General features: G+C 44.3%; 1 protein-coding gene across 3 annotated transcripts in view; it reads right to left on the reverse strand.

The window, feature by feature from the left end:
* Window positions 1-17,225, reverse strand: part of LOC135400800 (trithorax group protein osa-like) — a 100,035-nt gene that overhangs the window by 25,849 nt on the left and 56,961 nt on the right. Inside the window, exon 1 of one of the 3 annotated variants that reach the window (XM_064632719.1) lies at window positions 2,812-3,020. The exons of the other annotated variants lie outside the window; for them this stretch is intronic. Coding sequence (XP_064488789.1) covers window positions 2,812-2,877 — 66 coding nt within the window. The 5' untranslated portion in view covers window positions 2,878-3,020. Of the gene's footprint in view, window positions 1-2,811; window positions 3,021-17,225 lie in introns of those variants that run through there. 3 annotated transcript variants of the gene reach the window in all.

Genomic DNA, 17,225 nt, shown 5'->3' on the forward strand with positions numbered 1-17,225 from the left:
CACCATATTGTATCCCGCGTAAGTCGTGTTTCGGATCCAACACCGAAACTCGTCGACCAGAACGACTGAGGGCATCCAAAAAAGAACATTGCCAGACTACAAATTTTATCTGCACTTTTGATTAGGCCACCTTCCTAACGATTTTACAACATTACATCCCCTTCGTCATATTCTCCTTGTTTTTCTCTCTTCTACCTTGTTTTTTTTTTTTTTTTTTTTTTTGTCATGAATGTCTCGTTTTCTGACTTTGCTTATTATTGTGTTGTATGAGTCATCAGTCGTTGTATTAAGTGTCTGCTTCTTGACTGAAGGAAGATGCTGTTTGAAAGCGCTGTCTACTCCATTACATATCAAGCATTGACGTCGATGTCCTATCTACTACTGCGTAGGATGCTTCGTACAGAACTACTGGGCGGCTTTCTTAGTATCGCATCTCAAATGAAGGTATCACTTCCATTTCCATCAAAATGCTGAAGACGACTTCCCTGCTACACAAGGCACAGCTGAATACATCGCTCCAACGAATCGCTAGGAATTAGGAACGACGTGTTCAGCACTTTCATCCTTCAATCACTTACATTGGAACCGCGGTACATTAAATAAGCAGAAGAATTCGTTTTGTTTTAATCGCCCTGTAATACTCCTTCAGAATGTACCGCAATGAATACTGTAAAATCCTTTTATTTCGCGAGCCCTTAATTTTCCCGAAAATTGCAAAGAGAAAAGGAGGAGCTCCAGGGACTCGAGGAGCTCGCGAAATTTAGTGGTCGCGAATATGTCCCTGCCACTCGAGTCGCGAAATTTAGGGTCGCGAAATTAATAATATATAATAATTAATAAATAATTATAATATATATAAATTATTATAACAATTAATAGCTCGAATGAGTTCAGGAGGTGCTCGCTACTTTACTCTGCCTTCTGAAAGACGAAGCTCAGCAAAACGTCATTGGCATTCCGCTTGCTCACATGCTGTTTGTGAGCAGCACCATCGCTGTTACAGCACGTGGTAACCCTGCGACGCCGTGCACGGCTGTTGCCTAGGGCGAGCGCGCGTTGCTGTGGGGTACCGCGTGCAAGAGCCTTTCGTAACAGCGAGAGAGCAGAGAGAGCGAGACGGCTGTTAATGCGACAAAAAAAAAATGCTTTCTGGTTGCTATCTTTTATGCATAGGAAGCTTACCCGCTGGTCTTCTCCTTGCACAGTGTTACGCGCAAATCTTCTCTCGCATTATTTCCTCATCTTTTCGGGCTGGGGGAACATTAGGGAATCCTTACCTCTAAGTTTGTCAGTTAATGATCAGAACAAATCGCCATTCGGAATAACACAAGGAGAGAGATGTCCAACACTTGCATGTGCAACAGCTATAAAATTGTGAGCTGTAACACAATTTTCTCGATGGTGAGCTCAGCGTCTCTCGGGCTCAACATCCGATTTTGTCACGCGGGGTACCCATATGTGTAGGGGGTGGCTGTACAACGGGATCAAGATATTTCTAGCTGTGTTTTTGGAGCAACAACTAATAAACCTTACACTGCTATAAATTTGGCAAGGTGCTCTCGCATAAACACAGGTATGGCGTGTTTTTAGCGGCAATGAGCAAACCACTTCCGATATTGTTTTGAGCTCCTCCGTTGGTTCTTCACAATATAGCTCATGAAAGTTCCCTATCGCTGCATGCACCAATACCACGTCACTGCTGGATTTCGCCTTGCCCTGCAGTACCCGGCGGCAGCGCCGTTTCTCTCCAAGCCAGCAGCATCTCACTGTACGTGGCTGATAAAGTTATGGTTTTATTATTATCGAGAGCTTTGCTACGTTGTAGTAATTCGTCTACACATATCTGTTCGCTGTATCATCAGAACGCGGAACAAATTATACATACACATATGCAAGCAAGGCGCTTACAAGGGACAAATATTTGCCCCGCTTTCCCTGTCGCCATCACATTGTGTCCGCAACACTTTCGACCTATTGCCAAGTCAGAAAAAAATATCGAACTGAGAAAAACCGTGGTATTGATACGATTTTCGCGAAACGAGTAACCAAAGTACAGGAGCCAAGGGTAAACACAATGGACATTGTGAAGGCGCACAGTCATGGTTTTAAAAGGCATGCGTACAAGCGCCAGAGGAAATACTAGAACGGGCAAATTATCTGTACAGAAAAATATTTATCACTTATAACTTCCTTTTCCGCCTAGCCCCACAGCGATGATGATGATGCCGCGTATCCAATGCAGGGAGAGAGCTCCATGTCGGCCATACACACATCGCAGGCTCCCTCAGATCAGGGTACTCACCACATTGCTGAGACGTTCCTAAACCAAGCGTGGCTGCGACACGCATCTTACATCCATATTGTTCCCAATTACTCGGTCCTTATCAACGATAGTATTACAGGCACGTACAAATATGCGGACAGCTCACAGACGAGTCACGAACATAGAAATTGCGGCCATGTTTGCAGAAGGGAAAACGCTGGTTCCTTCACGCAGCTGCAGATGGCGCTACGTGACGGAAGCGCGCCGTGCTGATTCGGCGAATGATTTTTTGCCCGCAGTTCCGTAGCTCATTTCCTGCTAATCAATTTTCGGAGTGCGATACTTGAATGAAAATATCTCCAAAAATACGAGAAAATTGATTATTTATCATCCGAGAGACGTTAAATGAGCTACACAACCCAGAACGGATTACATAAAGCGATACAAGTTGAATAAAAAGCCTCCAACTCGACAGCGGGTGACTGGCGATCAACGCACAGAGGGTTGTCGAATACGCACTACCAAACAGCAGATCGAAGCCAACATACGTTTGATCCGCGCCGCCAAAGTGTCCAGCGTTCGAAATCGGTTCGCAGGCGGGCCGTTTCGAACATCTTAGGTGACCGGGACCGTCGGTGGGCTGTGTGTTGCTGGCGAAGGTCTCCTTCCCCGGCCGCGTACTGCCGCCATTTTCCTCGTCTGCTGCGCTCGGTCTGGCTCAGTGCTGGCGGGACTGCAAGAGCTGGCGGAGCCTTGTCGCGCGATCGCAGAGACCGGTCGAAAAGCGTTCGCATGTACGCCGCTGACGCAGTACGGCTCTCCTCGCTGGGCGTACTTGACTCAATGTCTTTGTATTTTCTGCTCGAATTCCTCGTCAAAATGGTGTGTTTATTTCGTGGCATTAAACTGTCTACGCGGAATCTTCGGTTTTAGTTTTTCAGAAACTACAGGGTTGCCAAGGAAAACTATGTGGTTAGAAGGCAAAATAAACACAAAAAACTTTGTATAGAAATTTCTACTTTGCCCAATACTTCATTGATAAACCGTGAAAATTAAAGAAAAAACCGCTGTCCTTCTTTCCAATAAACATACCGTCTGCTAGCATCGTCTGTACCCGGGTTTGCGTACTTTCAGAACAGCAGAGACTTTGTGTTACGTTGTTATTCTGCCGCGCCTTCTTCTGTTCTCATACTTCTTGCGGACATACTTTCTAGAATTAATTGTTTTTGCGAGGTGTACAAAGCTCCAACAAAAAGTAACTTGTACTTTTTACGGAAACAATCCTGTATCAGGAACTAGAAAACGATAGATGCAATACAGATACGTTACACGCCAAGCTGGTTTCTGTTTTTGAGTGAGACAGAAAAATATCGAGGTGTCGAACCAACTTTACGGCAAGTAGTGTATGGTATGGGTGGGATTTAGTATGGGAAGATCCGACTTTTTCGGGTTAAATGCCTTTCCCGCATTTGGACGAAGGGGGGACTAGGTGTTATTCCTAAATCCTACATTCGAAGTGATTGATTGATTGGTAAAAGAAAAAAAGGTAGACGTTAGATGGATCGGGTGCTATTGATACATTATTCTTTTATCGTGTTCGCTCCCTCCGTGTCTTTTTTCTCTCTCTGTTCATCAAGCGGCCCCCAGTTAAAGGTGCACATATTTGTCCAATATGCATATGTCGCGAATTATAGTCACCAGCACCACATGTTGCACTATTAAACGTGCTTAGCGTAGCTTATTGCTGTACTCAACTATTATTTACAGCAGACACGCGTACAGATTGTTATCTATAATGTACGTGATACGTGATACAATGTAATACGTGATTGGAATGTGGGGAGAAATCGGGATTAACCCGAAATGGTTCGAAAATGACTCGGGGAAGGGGAACTCCAATTCGGGAAGAATCAGGTTTAAGCCGAAAGCGTCGGACGCCAATTACAGATTTGCAAGGCGAACACGGCTGTTTTACGTAATACTTTCCGATGTGCCTGGGCTGTTATGGTCAAGCGCTCGCGGGCGCTATCCCAGTGGATACACGATCCTGCTTGCTTACACCATGCGCGAAGCGACCTCGGAATGAAGTCAAGCGAAACACAAGCACGAACAGCAACTGACCTACTCGTTACGTAAATGGGAACAAAACAGTGAAAGCGACGATGGTACGCGGACCAATGTTACAATATCGTCTTCTGGACACTTCAGTTCAAGGATTCTCTCTTTGGCGCCATATTTTTCGTTAAAGAAGTGGTCTCCTTATATACAACTACACTTTGTGATTTTCGTATATGATGAAAGTGTAAGCCACAAACTGCCGCAATTCTTTTTTTTCTCTCGAGTAAATCCAGTAGAGGCTCGCATTACGGGTGATATTAGAACGGTGTTAGTCAGCAAAAAAAGAAAAGAAAAAAGAAAAGAAAAAAGAAAGGTACATGTAAGAAAGGTTATAGGACCCCCATTTCCTCTGGATATTTTGCCGCAACAGCCTTTTCTTTTTTCTTTTTTTTTTAATCTCTCTCTCTCTCTTCTCAAATTGAAGGCATCAACGCCAAGTTCGTAGCAATACCGCTGTTCCAATAATGGCGATCTAAAAGCTTTTACTGGACAACAGCAGCAAGAATTATCCCTCTCAAGTTTGACTAACGCGATGTTCTCAAACATAGTTTCTAAGAAGAACGCTCAGAGGAGGCCGTTCCTTTTGTATAAGCTATATACTGCTTGAAAAACAAACAGATTCGTATTTGTGCAGGAAGAAGGGAGGGGGAAAAAAAGTACCGACTCAGAATCAAGCATACGAAACCATCTGCCAAAGAACACAACGCCATCGCAACTCCCAGCACGTCGCGCGCAACCCTTTTTGTCATTTCTCAAAATCTTGAAACGCGCGAAAGCTTCCCAAACTTTACATTTACGCACGCGCGCAAAACGAGAAAAACTTTGAACAATAAAGAACAGAGAGCGAAGAACTCTTTGGCAGCATCGTTACGAAAAAAATAAATAAAGTCGGCTTAAAATATACGGCCACGAAAATGACAGAAATAAACCCTTTTCATCCCGGCTCGAGAAGGAGGAAGATCCCAGAGACCCACATGCAGAAAGATCAACGGCCCCAAAAAGCATCTACGAAGAAAAAAAAAGAGAGAGAGAGAGACGGGCGAAAAGTTGGAAGAAAGTAGAGATACACAAAGGTCGGCTATAAATCGGCATTTAAAGAGCGCAAGGCCGCCTCCGTATTAGTGTTGTAAACGTCATTCATTCATACTTTCCGGTCGCCTTCATTTGAGGTGTGGAGGGGGGGAGGGGGGAAGAGAGATCGTTATCCTCCTTCGCTCGCTCTATCCCTGACAGCTTTCGTCGGAGACCAAATGATTGGATGTGCTGCTCCCGCAGGTCATTTTATATACACGCGCCAGAACTGATGGATTGTATACCAGGTCATCCGGCTCTTAGGGGATGCAAATATGTGCTAGTATTCCGTTGGCAGAGTCCCGTTTTGAGTCTTCGATGCGTGCGTGAAAAATTGATGAGTCGCAAAGACGAGATTTTTGAGGCCGAAATGTACGGGGATGAATTTCCATTTCGTGGAGCCCTCGGAAGTCAAATACACGGTAGTGTTCGGTGCACAGCTGATTGACATCGGCGGTTACACGAAAAATAAAATGAAATAAAATTACGGAGGCACTCTCCGTCGGAGAGGTGGCCAAAGTTTTGGGCGAAGTGTTTATCTTTGCGACTTTTAATTTAATTGATTATTTCATTCAATTAAATGTCATTTAATCAATAATGTCATTTAAGTAATTGTTTCATTTAAGCAATAAGAATGAATAATCAAAAATATAAATTAATTTATCCGTAGACCAAACCGTTACGCCAAAACGTTACATGCAATTTTTCGAAAGAGTCAGCCGCACAAAAGTCAGAACGTACGTTTTAATGTACTTTAAGCGAGGCAAGACGATTCGATGAGTTTCCAAGACGACCGCTGGCGCAGACGGTTGCTTCCACCTCTGACAAGTCAGTGGCCGATTGCGCGAGACAACAACAGATTATGATGATGATGATGATGACACGCATGTGGTTAAACGCAAGCGGTGCTCTACCTCACTACATGTGGGCTATCGTGTGCGTGCACTGTGAATCAAATGGATGGAGGGCGCACACATATCACACACATGTGAGACGAGTGAGATGTGTGTGAGCGCCAAATATTATCATTACCATGCCAAAATGCAAGTGTCGTAGGCGTTTCTTCAACGTTCCAGGGACCTTGGTTTTTACATGTCATTCGTTAGCAGTGTAGAAAACGGCAAATCACATACACTCGTTACGGAAAAAACGGCGACTGAGCCCCCGTTTATTATTTCCCTTTTTTTTTTTTTTTTTCCTTCATCAAGCAAATCCCCCCCCCCCCTTGTTCTCTGCGCCGTTTTTATATACGTAATCAATCATCTACCCACCGTCATCCCAGTGCTGTAAAAGCTATTATGTGCCTGTTTAACGGACATAATGGTGATCAGATACGCTAACAAGTTTATAATATACGATTTTCGAATATTACCGTGAAATTTATACGGAATACTATGGACGAACGAATCCCAATTTTTTTCTTTACAGCTACTCTCACAGTTGATACCACTCAGAAAAATTGAAGAACTGGACATATTTATCGGCATGACAGGACTTTAGGAAAGGTCAACCTAAAGCATGCTATATCTTTATTTTTCAGAAACCATTTCAGATGAATTTGCGTACGGTTTGTTCTGCAAGTCTAATGGGGGTGGGGGAGCAAAGTAAGGTGTTTTGGCTAATGTCGATGCATGGGGTAGTTGGTATAGCTTTGAACAAAACTTTACGGAACACGGCGTGTATTTCTTCATCAGAGCGGCCCCCTGCTAGCTATCAGGAAGAGATCGAGAATAAAGGACGGGTGACCGACTATGCTATCCATCTCTCAGTATTTGTGTCGGCTTCTGTTTGCTGAGGGTGTCGCTCCAGTAGAGAAATGCGAAACCCCGGTGCCCCGTGAACTCTTGTCCAAGGCGGTACACGCTTGCGCACAACGTTGTTGCACAGGTGTTAGTGTACTTGTGATAAAGTGCATAGGCACTCCCCCTCTGCCTATCACGCCTGAGGAGATAGCTTAACTTGAATTCGTTGGCTACTGCTTCTTCTTTCGTTTTTTTTTTTTTTTTTTTTTTTTTTTCGCCAGGTCTGCGGTTGTGGAAATTTTCAATAAAACAGTTGGAAGTCGGCAGTAATTGTTGTGGTTCTCTTCTGTCTGTCCGTGTATTATGTTGCCCAAGCGCTGTAATTTCAAGTTCAGTTCGGGTGTTTTGATCAACGAATTTTATATGAATGATGCAACATTTTCGTTCAAGCGAGTTTTACGCGGAATTTGAACGGCAGACGAAAAAGCTCATGCATTTTACCTGCTGTGAGTATTATAATGACGCTGCGAAAACCTGAGTGTTAGGCGGGAAATAAGACGGGGGCAGCTAAAGGGACAGCAACAGGCGCTGAAAAAACAACGTCGAAGGCAATGCCTGTTCAGCCTTTTCTCGTCACTGACCTTCTCCGCCAGGCTGTCTCCGTTGATGACATTTTATCTCATAACGATGACGGATTTACTACGCGCGGCATCCCTGAAGGCCAGCGTTGACTGCGCCCGGGGCGTCTCCTTGTGCCCTACTCGAGTGGTTACCGTTCCACGTGCTGTAATATATCCGCCGGAAGAATGTAAACAACCGCAGCAGACGGTCAACAGACAGACATCCCATTGAAAAGCGACACCTAAAGGAGGAGAGGGGCAGTCACAATGACAACAGCCGCCAACCGGAACCGTAGCAACAAAGGAGTTCCACCGCAAACATCGATGAATGTGAACGAACGGGCACGACGGGGATACAAATTAACGAGAAAAAAAAAAGAAAGAGTGGGCGCAACAGTGCAGGACGGGATGTTAAAGGAATGCGCGGAAAGGTTTGGACGACACGACCGAAAGCGTTCACGTAAGAAAAAGTGATTGCCATATTAAATATAGCTCATAATGACGATATTCCCAGCGAATGCCCTTCACTGACGAACCTTTCTTATTAACTAATAGCTGTTTCTGACCTGTTCCGATGTATTTCTTTTATTACTGTGTTTTGTTTTGCTCCTGTAACTGCACATATTTTGGTAATTATCCCACACGGTATTCACTCTGATTTTTAACGTGCCTTGTGTATCTGTACTGTTTTCTTTTCTTTTTTTCAATCTCAATTTTATTTTCCTGCGTCTTTATCCTTCCTGTCTCTTTTATTTTATGTATCTCTTTTTTATGAACTTTATGTATAGTCATGTGCCCTAACTCCGCTATGTAATGCCTTCGGGCCCTTAACGTATTAAGAAATAAATATATAAATAAATACGTCTTTGATGTCTTTGCTCGTTGCACGTTTCAAATTTTTTTTATAACTTTTTTTTTCTCGCTTTATTTATGCTCGAGAGAGCATATAGGTCATGCCATTTTAGAAAATCGCTGCCGTTTTAGATTGTTATTCTCCTGGCACGCGATGGAGATTTCGTGAGAGACAGCGTCTAGACATGAGGGCTTGGTGTTGTTCTTGTTAAACGTGTTTGTGTATAATTTATGCATTTACATTATTGTCTATTCAAAAAGCGCGGCATATCTTCCTCCCTGCAAAAAATACCGCACGTACCGATGCTTTTGTCAATGATGTGTGGAGCGCCAGAAAAATCGTGTCAAAATTTTTCAGCTCTGAAATTTGTTCCAGTAGATCGCGAAACATTAAAAATCGCTCGTTTCTGCACATTGTGCGCCATTTTCTTTAGGGAGCGCTGGAGCGTGTCTTTTTGTTTTATTTGCTTATACGTATGTTAAACGCCCATACGGAGCACTACATAGCTCGGGGGCACAGGCAATCATTGTCCCATTGTAAACAGAGAAGCAGACTAAATGTAAAAGTTTACGGTGGAAAGTGATGTTCTGAGGCTGGAACACAGAAGAAAGGAAAACGCACAAAGCTGCAATCCAGAAGATGTGGGCTGGAGTCCTGCAGCTGGCTAACCTTTTCAGTGACTTCCTTCTTTCATTTTAAAAGTTTAGATTGCTCGGTTCTTAATTAACTGAATCAACCCAGTGAGATACATTTACTAAAAAGTGGGGCGACCTAAAAGTGCATATTATGCTCCCGCAATCGTTAAAAAGCAGCAATTATTGTACTACAGTTTTTACTGCTACGAAAGTACGCCAACCGGCACACGCACGGGGCTCAGCAGGCGGTGTATGCCATTGGAAATGTGAGGAGGGCATAATTTTTTGTTTTGTTTGTTTTTAATTTACTTTCAATAATTCATGGACAAAAAACGGGGCCAATTAGCCATTTTATATACGATTTATAAAATTTTAGTGCATATTATGTTCTCGAGCAACGTATATAGTTTAGCTCCCAATGTGTCTTTTTATTCGTTTTATCTCCACTACAAACTGCGTATTTTTATCTTCGGCACATTATGTTTGGACGAATATTACAAAAAAACAAAAAAATAATTAGGACGGAATCACTTGTTTTCGGGGCACGGGTTTCTTTGAAATGAGTGCTACTGATAAGATCCTTCCTTCACGAAGAAATACTGCAAAGACAGCATGAAACCTAAGCCAATCCATTTGTTTTTTTAAATTCAGTGTTAGCGCCGCGAAGCAACTGTGGCTATATGAGCGGCGTACAGATGTGGGCAGATGGAGAGAGGACAGCGGGAAGGAGTGGGGGGGACAGAAGGGTTAGTAATGCGTCCTGGGCCGACTTCAGGGGGAACTGTGCCGACATTTGTATCGAAATGCTGCCGGAAAACCCAGGGAAAACCTCAGGCAGCACAGCGGGTGCCGGCATTCGACCCCGCGTTACCTCCTGCAGTCTCGGCGCGGAACGCGATCATCCTATAGATGACCCGCACCCCTGCGTCATTGATAACGTAGCGCCACCGCGCAAAGCATATGCTGGTGGGCACTATCAGCTTTATCAGTTTATCAGCTTCGAACGTCGATTATAACTTGTTTGTTGTTTATCGATTATAATTGTTTGTTTGTTGTAACTCGTGACGTCACATGTTTGTAAACACAGGGTCGTCTCTATACCATGACACCACGCGACCCGGACAATTCAAACCCGCTGCCGAAGTTTTATTCGTCTCCAGAGCAATCGGTTGCCTTAATTCTCCAGGACTGATTCACCTTACTTGCACATAGGCACTTACACTCTAAGAAAAGGAGTAAAACAGGGAGAAATTCTTCTATAGTCCCCTAGATTGCAATTACTCCCTATTTTAGTCCCCTAACCCCGAAATTTACACCCCCAGGACTGCAAATAGTCGCTGAACTTCGCTCCGTGGTCTCGTGAATGCAACAGTCTACGTATACGTAAACATGTGCTCTTTCTGAATCTGATGGAATAAGACTATATAATTTAGCTAAATTAGCAATTTTCCAGCCATACAGAGGAAGAAATACTGCAAACGTATTTTTATTTGCGATGTACTAATTTTCGCGAATCGCATTTAGGCAGTTCTTCGCGAGTATTTAATTTCGCGATTTTTTAGCGGTCGCGAAATTCGCGAAAATTAACACATCGCGAATAAAAATATGGTATTTCTCGCAAAATTGTGCCCTGTGCATGTCGGAAGATTTTATATCACCCGACATATCACGGTTGCCGATTTAATTCGAAGCATTTTCCTTCACGCACATAAACTATGTGCCTGGGACTGTTAGAACAGACCGTGAAATGCAGTCCCCACCTGCCACATTCATTTTAGTCCCTTGTGTATTTACTCCCTAAAGGGACTAATTTAGGGACTAAATAAGGGACTAAGGGACTCACGTAACGTAACCTTCAAGGTAAAACTGCCAATCAACTGATCGAGTTGTTGCGAGGACTTTGAATGCCATTGACGAGCCTTTACAAAGCGTGCCTATTCCCGGACTTCGGAAGTGGTCGAAGTCGTCCGCACGCAGTAAGCACATTTTAAACGGGAAGGCTGCGGAAGCTATGTATCGATAGGAGCGTCCATTAATTAAGATTAATTGGAGGAGCGAAACTTCTCGCAGCCATAAAACGGATAATTAAGGCCCGTTTAGGCTTAATGCTTTCGGCAAGCAAACGGAAGGACGGGTCGTTTTGCTGATGCACGAAAATTACGTTCCTCTATATTGCAGACTGGATTACATTCTAATTCTTGCATTCGTGTATTGAAACCTGGACGGTGGGACAAGTATTCACGAGGGTTCAAGGGTACCGTATTCTATCTGTAGAATACGGCGGTACAAGATACGGCGGAGATACGCTTTTGTGTTGTGCGAGTGGGCCCACAGCTACTCGTTTTTTTACGGGTGACGAACACCACACCCCTTTTCTTCGCCTCGTTTCATTTTCTTGTTGTTTTCTTTTTCTTTTTGCAACTGAGCAGCAAGTCGACCCTGCGTCTGACTTACGAGCAAGGATACACATTAGCAATAAGCATGCTGGGCACAAAGTATCCGCTGTGGACAGGCGGTCACCTACTATAGTGGTGACTCTCTCTAGAATAAAGCTACTGCTAATATAGATTTATCGACGAAGCTTGACAGAGTGGACGGTCTTGCTTTGGTTTTGTGGCTTACTCGATACCGCGCTGCTTGAAGGAAGTTTAACTGTAGTTGAATATAAACACGTTTTAGACCAGGTTCAAGCTGAATTCATTTTCATTTCATGATGACGAACGATCGTTTTGTACATGGGGCGTCATCTGCGTAGCAGAAAGGCTGAATGATATGCTGATAAGGCTATCAGTACCTATCCGTTCTTAGAGAAAGATTACGTACTTCGTACGGGGTTTTTTGTTTGTTTGTTTCTTCTTCTTCTTTACGTGTACGTTTTGGACAACAGTTCTTTGTCGGTGATGATTTCCAGCTACAGAGAGGTGCGCGGTTCAAGTCCTGCCAGTGTCTGGCTCTTTCGACGACTATCACATTTCAAAAAATTTCTAAACTTTGTTCTCCTTTGTCGTCTTTTTCACTTCCCACATTTAATATTTTCTATAATCTGCACTATAACGTTTACCTTCTTTTACTCTGGGCAGCCACAGATTCACTTCTAGTTCTTGTGGTTTGGGTGAGTCGGTGATTTATTTTGTCTTATATATTTTCTCCGTACCTGGTGTGTGACTGAATAATAAAGGAAGAAATAAATCGGAACAACACCGAAAGTCACTTAGAGTTTATGACACTGACAAAAAAAGGGGGATGCCACGATATTCGACCGTTAAGAATCCACCGTTTAAAATCCCAGATGTTCAAAATCCCAGATTTATAAATTAAAGCTTTAACAGAATCGCGGAAAGATAGTGTTGAATAATACATATTACTGACAAATCTCGCAGTATTGCGTGATTTTCACATCAGTAGAAGTCAATGTCATGAATAAAAAACAGGTTTTTTGCGACCGTTAGGCTTAGCATGGCAAAAATTATTAGATTTTGGTTAGGTTAGGTTAGTTTTCAGAGGTTAGTTAGAGGTTTTTAAATTAGTTTAGGTGTTTTTTGACTGTTCACCACGCCGTTGGGGGGCTCCCCACAGTTGGGTACGCACGCAACGCTTCGCTAGCGCCATTTGCGATTTTCAACATATGGGATTCTAAACGGTGGATTCTTAACGGTGGCAATTCGGGAAAAAAAAAAGAATACGATGGCTTTTTTTTTTTTTTTTTTTTCTGTGCGTCAACCGGCATAAGAACCCAACGCCAATTATATTTACTTTCCAACGAACTCACACGGTTTATTCACGCTAACCCAGACATCAATCACGCTACGACAGCCACAGGAAGCCACACACTCTATTTCACATTTTCCCCTTCGATGCTCTCCCACCGATTGAAGAGCCATCAGAAACCAAAGTATTTTCTTTGCCGGCTTTTATCTGGTCTCTATTCTTCCACCGCCTTCTCTTTCGATTCCGTTTTGTTTCCGATTACAGCTTTCAAATTTCGTTCAATATCCGCGCGGCATTCCGCCCGTCGTGTTTATAATGCTGGATGAGAACGCGATTGTGTAGTCAGAGCGACATCTTCTCTTCCGACAAATGTCATTTGTGGTCGGGTTTCGCGTAGAGCGGGTAACGAGATTAAATGCTCGAGTAGACTTTGTGCCCATTATATACGGACCAGAAGATTTCGTGTCCTCAGAAACACACCCAATTTACGTCAGAGAAGAAGTCGCTCGCTGTATCTCCACCAGCTCACGTGGCGTCGTGGTTAGAATGATCGCCTTCCACGTCGTGACCGAGAAGTGAGGTGGGTTCGAATCCCGGCACCTTCTGTGCTGTCTGGGGTTTTTCTCCCCTGTTCCCAACTCCCTTCTGCTGTCTTCTGCCTACGTCAGTACGCCTCTCATAGCTACAGTTGCTGCTCCGCGCTAACAGAAAAATTAAAAAAAATATGTAGAAAAGAACATTGCTTCTCCGTTCGGCGCGGAAGTAATATGGAGTGTTAGTGAATCGTTTTCACTGAAACGGTTCGCAAACGGTTTTTTCCACGACCCAATCAGATGAGTACGTTCTGAGTCACTTCCCCTTCTCACTGGTCATGCGCCAAACCATTCGCGAACCGTTTGAGGAAAAAAACGATTCACTAAAACTGGCTGTTAATAAGATTACATTTCTAGTTGACGTCACAGGTTCGCACAATATGATACGCGTCTGGCAACGTTGCTCCTCGAACGCCGATTTCAGTAGCTTCCCAATCTTCCAACGTGGCGCGGAGACGCGCGCTGTTGCTAGTAGAAATGCGCTACAGCTCCAAATGACGTCACCTACTCTTGGGAGAATCCGAAACTATGAAGTTTTGCGAGTTCTTTCCAATATTCGTGAAAGCGCGTAGTGTTCCGTGATGGCGTTATATGATGGGATGATGGGACTATATATTTTGCGCGCCGAGCCTTTGAGCGTGGTTGCTTTATAATACGAAAAATAATCAATATATTTTTTACTCCGTGGTGGCACTTCAGAGACCTTGTGCCACTTCGCCAAGGGTTACGTGAAATGAACTTAGTTTGCATCGATGTGGCCCCGCCATTCCATGTTTTACTGTAGAGAATACCAAACTCGCCGTGCTCTGACATCAAAGGTGGCGCATACTAGAATTCTAGAAGAGGGGGCAATTATAGCGTTGCGCTGTCTGTTGGAAGTGATTGACCTTCTCGATAACGGCTATTTTATTCCATAATTTTGCGATTTTTGGATAACAATTTTACCGATAAATTTTCGCGCGCGTTGGAGTCTAAATATTTCTCCATATTTGCAAGCACGCTTTTTAGTACGTGTCTTTTCGATTACTACATCTGTAAACGAAGCGAACAGGTAAAAAAAAAAAATCCTTATTGCATGCTAGAGTACCAACAAACCAGGAGAGCAGCATTGACCCCTATGCGCATCGACGCCCATGGACAAAAGAGTTTTCTGAGAGTTTGAAGCTGGCAAAATATATTGCAAAGTGTCCAGTAGTAGCAACAAAAAAAAAAAAAAGAAAAAGAAAAGATCCATCATCGCCGAAGGCGGCATCCTCTATTTATCAACTGCTCCGTCATCGTCACTGGTACTCTTTCTGGTTATATTCTTCGCTTACATTCTTCGCTTTAGTTCTAAAAAAATCAGTCAAATCAATCAATTAATCAACTGATCTAACTCATCTAATAATTAACCAATGCTGCTTCATCTGGTAGCTTACAAGGTACTGAACTGTGGTTCAGTTTCGTAGCATACGAGCACTTCATTTGATCGTACGATGTTGACAAATAGCAGGCTCGAAAAGCAAAACAGAAAAACGAAAGCGCCAACGCAACTGCAGTCGCCTGCGGTGTCCTTTCCGTTTTGTTGAAGTAACAAGCTTTTGGGGTTTACAGACGACATGGCACACTGTGTCACATTCCAACGATTTCAATAAATGCAGTGAAATACACAAAACGTACTAAGGTTAAACGTATACAATTTTTTTTCCTTTTTATTTTTATGGTTACGACGTTTGGAGTGGGGACCGCGTTTGAAGCTGGTGTAAAGAAAGAGAATTTCTCTCTCAAAATGTAGGATGCACGCGGACAGCCATTTATCTCCAGCGCGCGCACATACACTCACACACAAAAAAGAAATATCGCATTTACCGGGAGCGATTTTCTCCCGATCCCCTGCTGACGCGTTGCGAGGACAGAAACAAAAAGTTCGAGCTGTATCATCAGCAGTTCCGTCGTTTGCTTCAAAGTGTCACTCTTTCTCCTCCTTTACTCCGCTGCTCGGCAATCCTGTATTATTCCTGAAGCAGGCTCAGAAAAGAATGTGGCTGCAATGGCCAAGATAAAACTCAAGCGCGCTCAGCAAAAGAAATACCCAGCACATACAGAGGAGCAAAAAGCAGCGCGGGCGCAGCAAGAAAACGGGCACACAGCCCGAACGACAGCGGCGGCAGGCGATACTGCCGCTTCCCTTTCCCCTCCAATGCGCACCAACCCCCATTTCCCTCCTCCAATATATTTTTTGTGCACACAAGGGGGACACCATAACCACCACTGCCATCATAATAATCATCTCCGATCCCCGCTTCGTCCTTCCAGAATTCCTCCGCCGCCTTCGCTATTCCTACTTTTTTTTTCTCCCTTTGCCTCCTTTCTGACATCACAGCAGCAGAAGTTGTGCAGCTCGCCCTGAGGGCTCTTTCCCACACAGCGTTCAACTTCAGCACAGAAGAGGAGAAGGAAAGCCGACAGCAGCGGGAAAAAAGAAGGCAAAGAAAGCACGCACGAGAAAACAGCCCAGCCAGCAGCCCTCCATTTCCAACGAAACAGGAAACGAAGTCACGGACAGCAGGCAAAACTTTTTTAGATGGAGAGCGCTCGGAGCGGCTCCTCGGCGAGCGAACGCCCAAAACGACGGCGCAGGCGCAAATTTGCTTCGTTGCCCAACTCGCCAGTGTGTTCTTTTTTTCCTTTCTTTCTTGCTTGCTTTCCGCCGTTCTTTCTCGTCAGCTCTGAAGTTTCTATCTCTTCCCTAATACCCTCTCCCTTAGAGCGGGAAATGAAAAACCGGGCCCCGCTGCTGCTGCCGCTGAGGGTAAAAACGGTCATGCGTAGCGGAGTGCTTGCTGTTGCTGCAGGGAACCAGCTTTCCCCCTCGCACTCCTTCCATTTATCAGGAGCGCTGTCAATATACATACAAGAACGACGTCAGAGCTCCAGAGAGGAGAGGAAAGAAATCTCCCTCTAGCCTCGAACCAGGCCGGTTGCTAGCCTCGCAGCGAGGCTCAACTCTAGTCGGTCTTCCTTTGTGAGCTGTTCTTCGCTAGCCTCGCAGCGAGGTGCGTCTCTAGTCGACGTTGATGGAGGGTGGGGGCGAAAAAAAGCACACTCCGCATGCACGCAGGCGGGCGGGCGGCGGACGGCCCGGAGCGCAGGCATTATATCTCTCTATATCCCAGAGCACGGGGTGAAGAGGAAAGAGACGGATCTATGTACGTACATAAGGGAGAGGGGTCTGGTCTTTTCCAAGCCAGCACGGATACAGCCGGCTCTTTCGCTCGCATCCCCCCAGTAATTACTCGCGGGGTTTTGGAGTGAGGAAGACTGAAAAAAAAAGTTATGTCCTTTCTCTTTTATTCTCTTTTCCTTCCCCTCTCCCTTAATAAAAGCACACTTCTGAGCCCAGAGAGAGAGGGAGTTTTATCCTCTTGCGTTCGCGACGCTTGAAAATCCGTCTTTTAAAGAAACGTTCTCTGGGACACGAACGATCGCCGTGGGAGGGAGAGGGGCTTTATCATCTTGATTTGTTTGGCCACTCTTCTTTTTCATTTCGTTCACTCTTTTGTTCAGAGTGAAGTGCGTGATACAAAGTTGAGAGACGGACCGGGACTTCTGCTTGATTTTCTACCCCGTAGAGCATCTGCCG

Source organism: Ornithodoros turicata, chromosome 7 (genome assembly GCF_037126465.1).
Source record: "Ornithodoros turicata isolate Travis chromosome 7, ASM3712646v1, whole genome shotgun sequence".
NCBI lineage: Eukaryota > Metazoa > Arthropoda > Arachnida > Ixodida > Argasidae > Ornithodoros > Ornithodoros turicata.